This window comes from Meles meles, chromosome 6 (genome assembly GCF_922984935.1).
Source record: "Meles meles chromosome 6, mMelMel3.1 paternal haplotype, whole genome shotgun sequence".
NCBI lineage: Eukaryota > Metazoa > Chordata > Mammalia > Carnivora > Mustelidae > Meles > Meles meles.
In genome coordinates, this window is record NC_060071.1 from 79142828 (window position 1) to 79157458 (window position 14631).

The following is a 14631-nucleotide window of genomic DNA, read 5'->3' on the forward strand; positions in this document are numbered from 1 at the left end:
GCAATTCTCTCCAAAAATAATAACTCTTGGGATCACAGGCCTCAGCTTTACAGATTTTAAATTCTGCCAGACACTGGGGGGCAGGGGGTGGGTAGAGTTCACACATACAAAAATCAGTAAGACACAGGATATATAAAACACCCATACTTACATGCATATGTTGGCAAGTTTTGAAAGCTGCGATAGTCTTCCCTTAAAAAAATTTAATTCTTTCTGCTGTTTGAGAAGTGGTTAAATACTATTTGCAGACGTTGCCCTAATTTGAGCAAATTCTGCCCGTTCAGAATGGAGAGCTGGTTTTCATCAGGCAAACTGCAAGAGCGGAAGAGCGTGGCCTCCCAGAAAGCTTGGTGGTTCACACTAATAGCAGGAAGGACGCTCCCATTCCAGCGCTCTGCTTCCACTTTGCACCCGCCTATGTGAGTGCATCTACAAAGAAGTCATCCTTAGACCGAGAAGGAGAAAAGGAGCAACTCAAAATCCAGCATAGTCTTTTAATGAGGCTGCCCTTCCCTCTGCCAGGAATGTTTGCGGCATATACACCATCTCTTTTCAGAACCAGGGAGACTCTACTTTTCTCGCAGCTCTGGCTTCTTCAAGCTGGGCCAAATTCTCCTCACATATGCATTCCCATTACTGCATTTTTTCTTCCTTTTTGGCCTTTTTGCAGTTAATAATCATATTTGTTTTAGTGACTAGTTGATTAATGCCTGCTGCTCCTTCCCCCCCGAACAAAGTCAGCTTCGTGGGTTTTTCTCCTAACCGTATATACGCCTGTGTCTAGAGAGCTTGGCACATAAAAAGTACTTAATAAATATCTGAGTAATTAATTACTTGTCAATTAAAACATCACCTCATCAGAGATGTGAGCGATACGCCTCTAAGCTTCACATAAGTGAAGTTCTCTTCTCAATGAGAAGAAAAATCAAACTGCAAAAAACTTGGGGGTCAAAGTTGGCCTGGTCTTCTCCTGACGCAGCTTCCATTAAACCATCTGCTTAAATGTGAGATCTACTTTACCAACTATCATCTCCCAATTCAGATCCATGAAAAGGAGAAAGGCTATCAGGATGAACTATTTTCCTCTGTCAGAACGGAATTCTGAAAAAGCAAGTCTCACAGCTTTGAATTTAAATGTAAAGTCTGGGTAATCAGCAAGGGAAATGCCATTACTGGAGGAGTCCAAGTCAGGATCTCCTGTGGCAGGGGGATATGGTTCTGCTGTTTCTTGAGACAGGCAGGCAGAGTCCCCGTTTCCCTCTTGCAGACTTCATGATCAGAAATAGGCTGACAGCAGCATATGCCTCACATGCAAACAGACCGCCGGCTTTTCCAGTTAGAGAGGTACGTATCAGGCAACACTCTAGGGACTCTTAGATCATCCATCTTTTCTTCCACTACCCATCTTTAAGAATCTCCATGAAACACAGACCAAATAGAAATTAATAAAATTACAATCACTATGGGTCCCTACTCAGCTCACGTTCGGCTCAGCCCAAACACACACACGAATTTACTGTAATGCATTCTATTCATATTCAGTGCAAGCAAAACTCTAGAATTGAAATTTAAGACTACGAAGATGTTCTGAAGACCTGAATCTCATTAACAAAATACTAGGAAGGTAATCAGGAAAGGCTACTTCTTTCTTTCACTTAGTCAGTAGATATTAACCGAGGGCCTATTATATGCCAAGCACTGCGCAGCATGCTAAGGAAATGCAAATGTCGTCCAATTATAACCCAATTTTACTAATCTAATCCTTATTTGGAATTCAGAAAGGAAGACCAATATTGCAAGGTCAATTCTCTCACACTCATTTAAATGAAAGCTTTCTCCTAACCACTGAAGAAACATTCTTACCAAAAGGTTATGTTGTCATTTTATTATAAACTGAGATACAGGGGCACCTGGGTGACTCAGTTGGTTAAGCATATGCCTTCGGCTCAGGTCATGATCCCAGGACCCTGGGGTCAAGCCCCTTGTCAGGCCCCCTGTTCAGCGAGGAGCCTGCTTCTCCCCCTCCCTCTGCTGCTCCCCCTGCTTGTGCTCTCTTGCTCTGTCAAATAAAGAAATAAATCTTAAAAAGGAAATAAACTAAGATACAGTCTTATCATTATCTTTATATAGTCTTCTTTTTACACTGAATTCTGATAAAGATCAGATGCTTTTTTTTTTTTAATTTAAGAATGGGTGCAAAAAATAAAGTTTTATTCCCAAGCTACAACTGAAGGAAGGAAAGATGAATTAAGATAAACTTAATTCTTCTACTGGCCAGTTACAAGACATATTATTCGATTTGTTACAAATGCCCCAGGTAGGTATTCAGATTAGTATCACCACAACTCCATGGAAAACTTCTCCATATTTTATCTCAAAAACTTGGTATGAACCCACAGCAAATCCCACACATCTATAATCACAAGCAGAAAGAGAAAAAATAATCCAACAAAATTCTAAGCTTAATAGAACAGATGCCTCTTCCTGACAAGGAACAGCTGTCAGGCAAAGCAATGATTTGGGAGCTGAGTCTACTTTCTCACATTCCATAAGGTGTCGATATTTATCTTGAGACAAACTATTACAGAGTACTGGCAACTGTTAAGAAAAAGAAAGCCAATGAAACTCAGGCTGCTATAATGACAATTACCCAAATACAAGGAATTATTCTAAGACAAGAAATCCTAGAGGAGAACCCACTTTCTGTCAATGTCTTCCTGAAGGAAAGTCTGGACGAACAAATGTGTCTGTCAAACCCTTAGCAATGAACTGGAAAATACACTTAAAATTGAACTTCATTAACCTTCCCCATACAGAGCAACCTCAAAAGTAGAGGTGCCACTAGTAAACAAGGCCCAGAGAAGAAAACGGAGAAACTGGAAACAGGAGTTGGGAGAGTAGATGTATACAAAAGCTGGGTATATGACCCTCTTGGACATCTGAGAATTAAATGGTTTAAAATGATGCTGTTTTACTAATATCAATGTCTGGTTTTCATTACCTGACAGGCAGATATATGTTAAATATTCTCCTTGACCCCCAGTTGCCAAGAAAGGAATCTTCTTTTTTGTCCTCCTCTTGACTTGGACAGCTCCCAGCATTCTTTCATCAAGAGGTGCAAAAATTTCCTTGCTGATGGCAGACTTGGCACTCATTGTAGAACAACTGAGGAGGGCACACAGCGAGTTTTCTAAAGAAGAACAAAGAAAAGGCAAGTTGAATTGACAATATGGTGAGGCTCCTATCAGAGTAAGCGGCAAGTTGATTTGCAGGTGAAGTCATTTCCAATTTGTTGTTTAAACTCGCTCCCTTGCTTGAAATGCACTGCAGAATCATGAAAAGTAAGGTCTTCCCATTTGTGCTGTGAAAAATATAAAAAAAGAAAGGAATGCTGATGTACTCACTGAAAATGCCAAACACCACGGAGATAAACAGCTCAAAATGTTACCAGAAAGTTCGTCAATCTCTATCCCATTTGTACCTAATTGTAACTGGCAAGCAGTACCCACTCCCCACCCCGTTCCTATGCCTCCTATGCCGTAAGAAACATGGTTTCACATTTCCAGTTGAGAAGTCTTTCCACTACCCAACAATCCTTAAAGTCACGAAGTTCTTTACGCTCCTTCAAAATCTCTGTTAACTCTAATGTAAATCCATTTCCCTAATTCTATTCACAGTGGAAATAATTATATCATCTTCTACATAATAACCCTACATGCAACAGAAGACCATTAATTTAATCACTCGTTAGCTGCTCTGGATCACGCTAAATAATTAATCCTTATTTGTTAGCCTTTTTTCAGTGGGTCCTATTTTCCAACACTCCTCCGCATATAGCTGCCATGCTCTGGACCCTTGACAAATTCTCCACACTTTTCTTCAGCCAGAATGGACACAGAATTCTAAAAAAATATCTGACTAAGGCTAAGTATTTTGGAAATGTTTCCCAGCAGTTCCCACATGTCATGCTCTTGTGGATAACTGGCAATGTGTGCCCAATAATTAAGAAGATAAAGCAGTATGTTTCTGACTCACAATGAGTCCCTCCTCTCCCCACTACCAAACTCACATACATCCAGTCCCCATGTTATATTTAGTTTTTCAGAAGTTATACCTCCCTAATGGTCTTAATTCTGCTTCTTCGTGTCTATTATATTCAAGATCAGTCTGAATTTTACCCTTCTCATTCAAAAACCTCAGCAACGACTCAAGTAAATGTTTTCGGTCCCATCATCATGGTCACAGACTGTGTCTTAATCGGTAACCAACATTTGTTTAACTAACAAATCAGAACTAGAGGGGCAGACAGGTGCGTGGGTTGGCCATGCGGATCATACCGAATATTCAGAAAGCCTGAAAATGGATCAGTAGCACAGCTCTACATGGTAACAGCAGATTAAAGAGCTGGGCAGCCTGCTGCAAAATTGAGCCAACTGGCAAACACCTACTACGTGCCATTTCTAGGCTCAATATTAGAGATACAAGAATTATTTAGGACATGGTCCCTGTTCTCCAGGAGTTGACTGCTGACTACATCAAAAAAAAATTTTTTTAAGATTTTATTTATTTATTTGACAGACAGAGATCACAAGTAGGCAGAGAGGCAGGCAGAGAGACGGGGGAAGCAGGCTCCCCGCGGAACAGAGACCCTGATGTGGGGCTCGATCCCAGAACCTGGGATCACGACCTGAGCTGAATGAAGGCAGAGGCTTAAGCCACTACATCAATGGTTTTGCTTTAGGAGGGAAAACCAGAGGATCATCCCTCCTAATGCAAGATTCACAAATGATTCCAACATAGCTATCCATCAGGAACTTTGTCACAGGAAAGATATTTAAAAAGAGCATTCCTCTGGCTAAAAATAAATAAATAAGTAAATAAAAATAAAAAAATTTTTCCTAGTTTCAATTCTGTAACAGAACAGGTTTGCTTAGTGGCACCAAGAATAAAGAATACAAAGTGCTGCTTTTTATTATATCTGCCAATATCTCCACTGCATATTATAGAGTTCTATAGCCAGATCTATTTGTGCTCTGATCGTGACATTTTATCATCACTACCAGGTTCTTCGTACTGGCTGAGAACATGATGACAACACCGTAGGGGGCCCGGCTTTCAGTGTGCTCACCACTAAGTGATACCCTGTGATTTTCCAGAAGTTAGCAAACAGAACTCTCCCCATTATGATTTATCCGGTGACTTTCCTAGGCAGGGTGAGGGTGTTATAATTTATAGGGACATTTTTAAAAGGAGAGCAAAGCAAGGCCTCTCTCACACTTCTCACCCTTTGGGGACATGTGAGAAAGAAAGCCAGCGGGAGCACAGCAGTTTCCAACATTCTATAAGCAATGCAGACAACACGTCATATCCCCAAACTCACCAGGCATTCTCTGACCAGTGCCTTTCTAACTATGGTATGGCTTTTGCTTTCCTATCCTAGATTCACATTTTTCTAAAATTGTGGTTAAAGAAATAAAAAGCTGTCATTTGATTGTGATTGTATAAAATTTGCCAGGGGCAAAAAAAGAAGGAGCACACATGTTTCACCAAACTCTTAGAAAATTCTCTTCTTCTTTTGAGACACTGTTAAGAAATGGAAATGACCTTTTACTATTTTTTGTTTTTAAGATTTACTTATTTATTTTAGAGAAAGAGTGCACACACGTTCACATATGCGAGTGCACTGGGAGAGAGGCAGTGAGAGGAGAGAGAATCTCAGGTAAATTCTGCAGGTAGCGTGGAGCCTGACAGGGGGCTCAATCTCAGGACCCTGAGATCACAACTTGAGCCAAAACCAAAAGTTGGATGCTTAACCGACTGTGACACCCAGATGCTCCCCCACCCCCAATATACTGATATTTAACAGCCAAGCACAAAAATAACAAAGCATGACAAAGAAAACAGGAAAAATAAAACCAGTAACTTCACTGAGCACAGGTTTTGGAATCAAAACAAACCCGGATTCAAATTCCAGTTCCAGTACTGAAGAGCTACATGAGAATGGGTAAAATCTCTTAAAATTCCAGACCCTTGGTTTACTAACTGCAACTCGGAGAGATCTTCACCCACCTCATGGAACTATTGAAAGAATTAAATGGAATAGTGTATGCAAATCTCTTATTCTAGTGCATGAATCATAATAAACTCTTAAAAATGGAAAATTTTAATTAATTCTACTATAGTATGAAAAATAAAAGACCCTCTGAGCTTGCAGAAACTGAGTAAATGTAGCCATCCATACCAGAAGGGATTTGTAAAAGAGAAACTCAACTTTACCAAAGCTTCTTCCTCATTCATGGTATGAAACTCTCTAAATATGGATACATGGTTATTTTATGAAAGGCTCTGTATTGTTTTCAGGATGAGGAATTTATAGACTTCACCCTCAGGAAACTCACTAGTAGGAGATTACTAGATGCATTCTATGGGAAATTGTCAAAAGTTTTTGTCCAGGACAATGATATTAGCAGCCCTATGTGACTGCACACGTGTGTATGTTTTTAACACCACCCTGGGAACAGGACTGTACAGTGGAATTTGTGGGTTTTTTTTTTAATTTTATTTTTTAAATTTCTTTTCACTATTCTAGAATTCATTGTTTATACACCACACCCAGTGCTCCATTCAATACGTGCCCTCCATATTACCCACCACCAGGCTCACCCAATCTCCCAGGAATTTGTGTTTGTTTGTTTGTTTGTTTTAAGATTTTATTTATTCATTTGACAGAGATCACAAGTAGGCAGAGAGGCAGGCAGAGAGAGAGGAAGGGAAGCAGGCTTCCTGCTGAGCAGAGAGCCCGACTCCGGGCTTGATCCCAGGACCCTGAGATCATGACCTGAGCCGAAGGCAGACCTTTAACCTACTGAGCCACCCAGGCGCCCCGAACTTGTGTTTGAAACAATTCTCTAACTGGTTCTCATGCAGCCACCCTGACACTTAATTTGAAGCCAACCGCCTAATGAGGAACTAGGGGATAGAAAGGAATGTATTCTTGGGAAAGAATACAGGAAGAGATGTACAGGATTTTCTCTCTTGATTCAAGCAGGCGGCATTATCAGAACCTACCTCTTGTTGGTAAATCAATGTCCAGCCCAAAGACTATAAGGAAACAAGATGAATACAGCATCAGTGGTATGCCACTGACCAAAGGTACTCTAATCTACATCATGCTGAAGGTAGCAGGATGTGCCACCCCAATATAGGCCACCCCAAAATAATGCCACTTCAGTATTTTGATAATTTGGAACTGAAGGCATTTGGAAAAAGTGAATGTGAGCAGAGACTCTGTCTGAACTCCCCTCATCTGCCTGAAGACAGATCCTCTAAAAGGAACTCAGTAAATTCCCTACCCAAGAGTTTCATCAACCAGAGAAGATGGACGCTTGTCACAGGAGAGGAGACTAGAAGAGGACACCACACTCAGGACAGATTTTCTCACAGACTATCATATTCCCCATTTGTTCTTCTAAGGGTGCCCTCAATCTTTCCTAAAAATCATTTACCCTAGTCCCCTAAGAGTCCTACATCCCTGTTCCCCTTTCCCTATTGAGATGATATTTAACCTGAATTCCAAGGATTTTCAGAGTTACTCATTCTTTCCTGGGTCTCTCCCATGTATCCATGAGGCATATGTGCTAATGAACTTTTGTTTTTCTCTTACTACTGTCTTTTATTATAGGGGTCTCAGCTAAGAACTCAGAAGGATAGAAAGAAAATTAGTTTTCCTTCCCCACAACCCCATGGAAGTTTTTTCTCTTCCTGGTCTACAGCTTCTATAGGCTATAATTATAAAGCTTTTCCATCCAAGAAACCAACCTACAATATGATTTGCAAGTCAAAGCAGCTGGCTGCCTTAAGTGGTAATTGTAGAAACTAATCTCAGTCAGTTTAATATTTCCCAGGGCGTTTCTATCTATCTTCTTCTTGCTGTAAGCCACCTAATCCATATCCACTTTTGTTAGTATGTGGCTACTGTGGTGGGGGCCCTCTACCCCCACAAGTAACCAGGAAATGGGATTAACTTTCAAAGAAGGAATTTAAAAATCCTATGACCCCAGGATTCAGCAGATGAAGTACATAAGTAAAGGGTACAGATGGAAGATGTTCTTTCCTTCCAGGAGAGGAATGGGCACTTGTCCTCTGTGGTCAGGAGATAAGGATGGGTGCTAGGGACTCCAGCAAGTAAAAACTGCAGATGCCCTTAATCATAGTTGCCCTTTGCAGCTATCAAGCAGACAGGAGGTATAGCCCACAGCCTTCAAATATTTCTCACCTGAGTTGCAAGAGCCCCTTTGGTGAAATACAGTCATCTATTTAGCTTAATATTACCAAGGCAAACTGACTGCTCTAACCTCAGGAATGTCCCTGCCTGGGTGCCATGTGTAGCATGCAATCTTCCGGTCACATTTTTGGCACTGGCTGTACCAATATGTAAGTATTCTGCACTGGACAGCAGTTATGTTCCCAATGCCAACGAGTAACCAGAATCCCTGGTTTTAGACATCACCTTCTTTAACCAGTGAATATGACTTGACTCTAAGGTGGATGCACTCAAAGCAAGCTGATACCATGTTTCAGGATTCTCCAGTGAAAGCGATGCCTGCCTAGGAGACTTTGGGAGAGAATCAGCTGGTTTTCTCTAGTACATAGGAACTCTGGTGAGGTGACTTCCAATAACTTAGAAATTGGGGTGCCTGGGTGGCTCAGGGGGTTAAGCTTCTGCCTTCAGCTCAGGTCATGATCTCAGGATCCTGGGATCGAGCCTGCTTCTCCCTCTCTCTCTGTCTCCCTCTCTGCTTACTTGTGGTCTCTCTCTCTGTCAAATAAATAAATAAAATCTTAAAAAAAAAATGCGAGAACTAAGGTTCTTCTCCTCACTGCCACTTCATGTTTGAAATGCTACACATGCAACTTCAATCTGATGACAGTAATCATGCATCCAGCTCCCTCTGCCTTCCTGGCTTTGAATTCATTTACCTAGCTGCCAAAGGAGCATTTCCACTGAGGGTTAACCTAGACTGCATTTTCCTTCAAACCCTCCAATCACAATCTCCCACTCCCCCCCAAAATAAGTAACCAAACACCAAGTCCCGTAGATTTGATGTAATCTTTCTGGATTCCCCCAGTTCTCTCTCATTTCTCACATCCTCTGGTTAGGAGTATCATCATCACCAGCCTGAATGATCCTGACGCCTCCTAAAAGAGCCTCAGCGCTGTTCCCATCTTGCTCCAAATGTCCCTCAACACTGCCTAGTGTAAGATTCTAAAGGAAAAATATGATTCACACTTAACTGTATTTGTTTCTTCTCTATGCTTCAGGTCTTGACAGAGAAACACAATTACCTCAACAAGAAATGGGTCAACATTATAAGTACTGGAGAAATGTTAAACTGCTTTCTGTAAACTTCACAGTATATGAACGCTAAATGTTACAAGTCAGATGTTATTATGCAATCATTAAACCTAAAAATAATCTAAAAATGTTCATTTTGTTCCCAAATCCAAAAACTTCACCTGGTAGTTAGAAAACACAATGTGTTATGCAGTGAAAATCTATTTTTTTATGGTTTCATATATTAAGGCCAATGAGATAATTGGAGGTCAAGTTAGCTCCTTTATAAAAGTTTACTTAGGTAAGAGTTACTGATTCTAAATATGCAAAATTTCTACTTAGACAACTTCACTCCTTGATAAGATAGTTCAAGATGAAAATTCGCTCTTTTGCTTGTAAACATGTAGAAAATTTAAACAAATTGGACAAAATTTCAGTCCACCAGGCAATTTTTCCATGTAGTTCAATTACTACTCTAAACTAAAAGTTGTATTAGTGGAATCTAAAGATGGAGTCTGATATACCACTAAAGGAGTTAACTTTAATCTTGTGATAACATTCAAAGCAGGAAATTGCAATCACCATAAGTCCATCACTCTTCATTTTTCATGACAGAAACAAGGTCTGTGGAATGGGTTGTGTGGTGTGAAACCATATGGGAATGAAAGACCAAAAAACAACATCTTATGAACTCTAACAAAGATCAGAACTAAATCAATAAGTCATACCAACCCCTCCAAAACAACAATGACAACAACAACAAAAACCAAAAACCCCACAGAAACAAGCAAAAAAAAACCCCAAAACATAAAATCCCCTAAAAGTATCTTGGAAGGAGCTAGAAATTCCAACTAGGAAAATAAAAATGATAGGAATAGGGCTCCTGGGTGGCTCAGTGGTTTAAGCCTCTGCCTTCGGCTCAGGTCATGATCTCAGGGTCCTGGGATCGAGTCCCGCATCGGGCTCTCTGCTTGGCAGGGAGCCTGCTTCCTCCTCTCTCTTTCTCTGCCTGCCTCTCTGCCTACTTGTGATATCTCTCTGTCAAATAAATAAATAAAATCTTAAAAAAAAAAATGATAGGAATAAAAGTTTAAAAATATCCTCTTTTCTGGGGTGCCTGGGTGGCTCAGAGGATTAAAGCCTCTGCCTTCAGCTCAGGTCATGAACCCAGGGTCCTGGGATGGAACTTGGCATCAGGCCTTCTGCTCAGCAGGGAGCCTGCTTCCCCCCTCTTCCCCCACCCCCTGCCTGCCTGCCTCTCTGCCTACTTGTGATCTCTGTCAAATAAATAAATAAAATCTTTTTAAAAAATCCTCTATTTGGTTAGAAAAATACTTGTAGATAGACACAGAAATACCACAAAGGACAAATTCTGAACAAAGACTGTACATCAATGTCATCTGAAGTGCCCAGGACCTGCTCACAGAGGGCTCTAGGGGGCAAGGGCCTGGACTTGTTTTCTTGATGATCTCCTTATTTATTTGCAATACCACCAGTTCAGAACCAATGTCTTTGGGGTTTTCCCTCTGTATTTAATGAATCATTTATAAAATAAGACTCCATAAACATTTTTTGAGAGTACATGGCAGATACTCTCTGAAGCCCTAGTAATGAGTCACTGAGGTCTGCGTGGCATTACATGATTTACAAAACATTTCCACACTCAATTCCAAGTGTGGGATCAAGATAGCCACTAAATGTATCTCCCAAAGTTTGCTGTAAGATTGTAAATTAGGACTTTTAGGCATGTGTTTTTATGAATGGTAAACTACGTTATTTTTTTAAACCCACTCCTATTGGTCCAGGGATTATGAGGAAGTTATACAAATTTTTCTCACAGAAATTAATATTTGAATTAGAACTCCTTGAGCCAGCAACTCTACAACTAGGGAAAATGACATAAGCATGTATATCTGTGTGTATTATAAATGCATGCTTACTTCAGATTCATTTTTAAGAGCAAAACATTATAAACAACCTAAATATCCATCAATCGCCAATCTTCATTGGTTAAATATAGTATAGCCACCACTGAACAGAATATTACATAGTTCTCAAAATTCATGGCGTAGATCTGAGAAAAATGACCAGAACAGAATGAAAACAAAGAAGTTACAAAACAAAAATGAGCTTATGAATTATAGGTGTGTATTTATATACATAAAGAAATGTCTAGAAAAAAGCTTGCCAAAATATTAATATGAATATATCTGGATTTCGAAACCAGAAAATAGGTCAGAAGTTAATTCTGCAGGGGAGTTTTCTTATTCCACCATAATCTGACTAGAGTGTTCCTTCAAACATTTTGTTTTTGAGGTAATGCTTTCTCCTCAAATTGGAAGACGTACCAAAATATATTTTATTGAGACCTAATTATTGGTCTGACTTTCTTTTTGGCTCCAGTCCAGACATGGTGCTGGGAATCCCAAAGGTGAGACTGGGTAAATTCCCACTTCCAAAGAGCTGTGAGGAAAAGGAGCAAATGCTGTGAAGGTTGACAAGGCCCAGAAGGTATTTCTGTGAGAAGAAAATGGCCCTTTTCCTCTGAGACAGTGGAGCTCCATGTTAGGGCCCATGGCCTGGTGAACAGAGTATCAGCCACATGTCAGCTTGCATTTTCTCCTCTGCACACACATCTTTGGAGCAGTGCACAAACAGCACAACCATACACAGCAGCCTCGGTCATGGCTTCCTTACAATTTTCAAGTGTACAAAACCTTTAAAAACCCTAAAATACAGTTCAACGCCTTAAGAAAAGGGAAGAGGGAGATTTTTTTCCCCCCACCATCAGCCTACCAAATACTATGAGACTTGGTTGGCTTTCTTTTCCTGTATATACTAACCCTTCTTGTGTAGGAGACATCATGTTCACAGGTTCCTCTGAAGCCAGTGACTCATGTCTGCTTCAGTTATAAATCTAGACTATATTCATCTCCTCTTTCCGTGTTTATATGTTCAGTGAGTGCATTATTCTTGCTGGTTTAATATTCAAAAAACAAACCCTGCTCTACACCCAGACCCCAAGACCTGTGTTTACCCAAGTTTATTTATATTGTGGGTGGACTTGTTAACCTTCTTGTCAATCACTATATCCCAACTTTAACAAATAATAAAACCAAAATCACCACCAACAACAACCCTGCCAGAAAGATGCCATTTGGAGGAATTTTCAAGGTGTTGTGAAGAGTTCACGAGTATCACCCACTCTGAGGGATTCAGTCTATATTAGAACCACAGCATTCACAAATTTAAACCCCCAGGGCTAGCTTAAATTGGTTCTTCAGTCCCTATATGCAGACGCCACAGTAACAGGTAGAAATAAAGCACCAGGGAAGGGTGGGCTGGGGTGCACTCCTGGATTATGACAGGACTGTCAATCGACAACGAATTTAATCATATCAAAGAAAGAACAAAGGGTTGGGAAAGAAAACAAGCAAAAGGAACTCAAATTGTCGGCATGTCTCAGTTTTTGAGTACTCATTCCCGTGGTGTCTAACAGCTAGCTGGCAAGCTAAGAAAACAATATACTGGCCTGGAGAGCATTGTTTATAGCAGACCACACTGGCAATTGACAAATCTATTCCATCCAAATAGGGACAAAGCCGCATGAGGATAGACAACGTGAAAATAAACATTTTAATCATGTGCTATGCTCTGCACTGCTTACTAAATTAGTAGGTTTCTTTTACTTGCACTGAACATAGAAGAGCAAGGCAAACACTAATCCCATCCATGAAAGAAAGTGGAAGATCTTAAAAGGCCCCAAAGAGAGTAATTTGTGCTAAACACCCACTTCGGGAAACCAAGACTTAGTATCCAACCTAATTGCTGTCTCCACCTCCCAGGAATGTAACCTTAACAAGGCAACCAGGAATTACCTGGTCAGCACCCTGGCTCTTACAATCTTCTCACGGGGACTATGCCTGAAACAACACATTCTTTTTCTTTAAAGATTTTATTTATTTATTTATTTGACAGAGAGAGAGAGAGAGAGAGAGATCACAAGTAGGCAGAGAGGCCGGTGGCGGGGGGGGGGGGGGGGGGGCGCGGAGCAGGCTCCCCGCTGAGCAGAGAGCCTGATGTGGGGCTCCATCCCAGGACCCAGAGATCATGACCTGAGCCAGAGGATTAACCCACTGAGTCACCCAGGAGCCCCGAAACAATGCATTCTTTGCTAATGATTTCCTCTTTTAGCCTTCTTTCTGCTTGACAGCCTGATGGGACTTTGTTCTTTCTTTTTTAAATAACTTATTTATTTGAGAGAGGGACAGAGCAGAGACAATGTGAGTAGGGGGAGTGGTAGAGGGGCAAAGGGAGACAATCCTGAAACAAACTCCCCACTGAGCGTGAGCCCAACTAGGGAGCTCAATCCTAGGACCATGAGCTCACAACCTGAGCTGAAATCAAGAACTGGCCACTCAGCTAACCGAGCCACCCAGGCATGTGGATGGATCTTTCTAGTATATGTGCTGCCGAAGCGAGCACATGGATGGATCTTTCTATAGCTAGATGGGATACTGGCTAATTCATGATCACTGAATCAAGCCAACTGGATCTTTAGATTCATTCAACTGAAATTGTGTCATTTAACAATGACTTAGGTCGTAGTTCAAATGCTTTCCTCTTACAGGAGGGGCTTGATTCACACCGAAGTTTATACAGAAGTTATATGGATTAAGATTAAAAAAAAAAAAAAGACCAAACAGATCAACCATTCAAAACAAAGAAACAAATGAATACACTCTCCAGTAAACACAAGTTGAGCCTTTACTATCAGATATTTATTGACTCAAATCTCAGGTAAATTATAAATTCTTTTGATTCAGCTACTTCTATTTTAGAACAGACCTGGAATAAAACACTAAAAAGATAACAACCCTCTTAAAAAGACCCTCCATTTTTTAAGTGACCTATAAAAACCTAAAGTATGGCTGAAATAAGTTTACATAATATTTTCTAAAACTCAGAGGAAATCTCCTCAAAAATACTCTCCACATCCAACATTAATTTTAAAACAGTATTTCCTACTGAAATCCCTGATTTGAAGAAAATCATCGCTTCAGAATTTCTTGAGAGGGTCCATAATTTTTCTGTAATTGCTATTTTATCGGTGTTTCACTCTGACATGAAGTCCTTCACAATAACGGAGAACAGAAGAAATGTAGCCCATCTGTACCCATTGTACATATTTATCATGTCAATTTAAAAGGTAAGGCATTCTGTCCTTCAGTGTCTCAGTTTCACATAGAAGATTTTCAAGAAGGTCATCAAACTCTTCCAGCTCACGAGGATCCACC

General features: G+C 40.4%; 1 protein-coding gene across 1 annotated transcript in view; it reads right to left on the reverse strand.

Moving 5' to 3' along the window:
- STXBP6 (syntaxin binding protein 6) overlaps positions 1 to 14631 on the reverse strand; it is a 254800-nt gene that overhangs the window by 166029 nt on the left and 74140 nt on the right. The window contains exon 2 of the mRNA XM_046009573.1: positions 3002 to 3190. Within this exon, the coding sequence (XP_045865529.1) occupies positions 3002 to 3155 (154 nt within the window). The 5' untranslated portion in view covers positions 3156 to 3190. The remainder of the gene's footprint in view (positions 1 to 3001; positions 3191 to 14631) is intronic.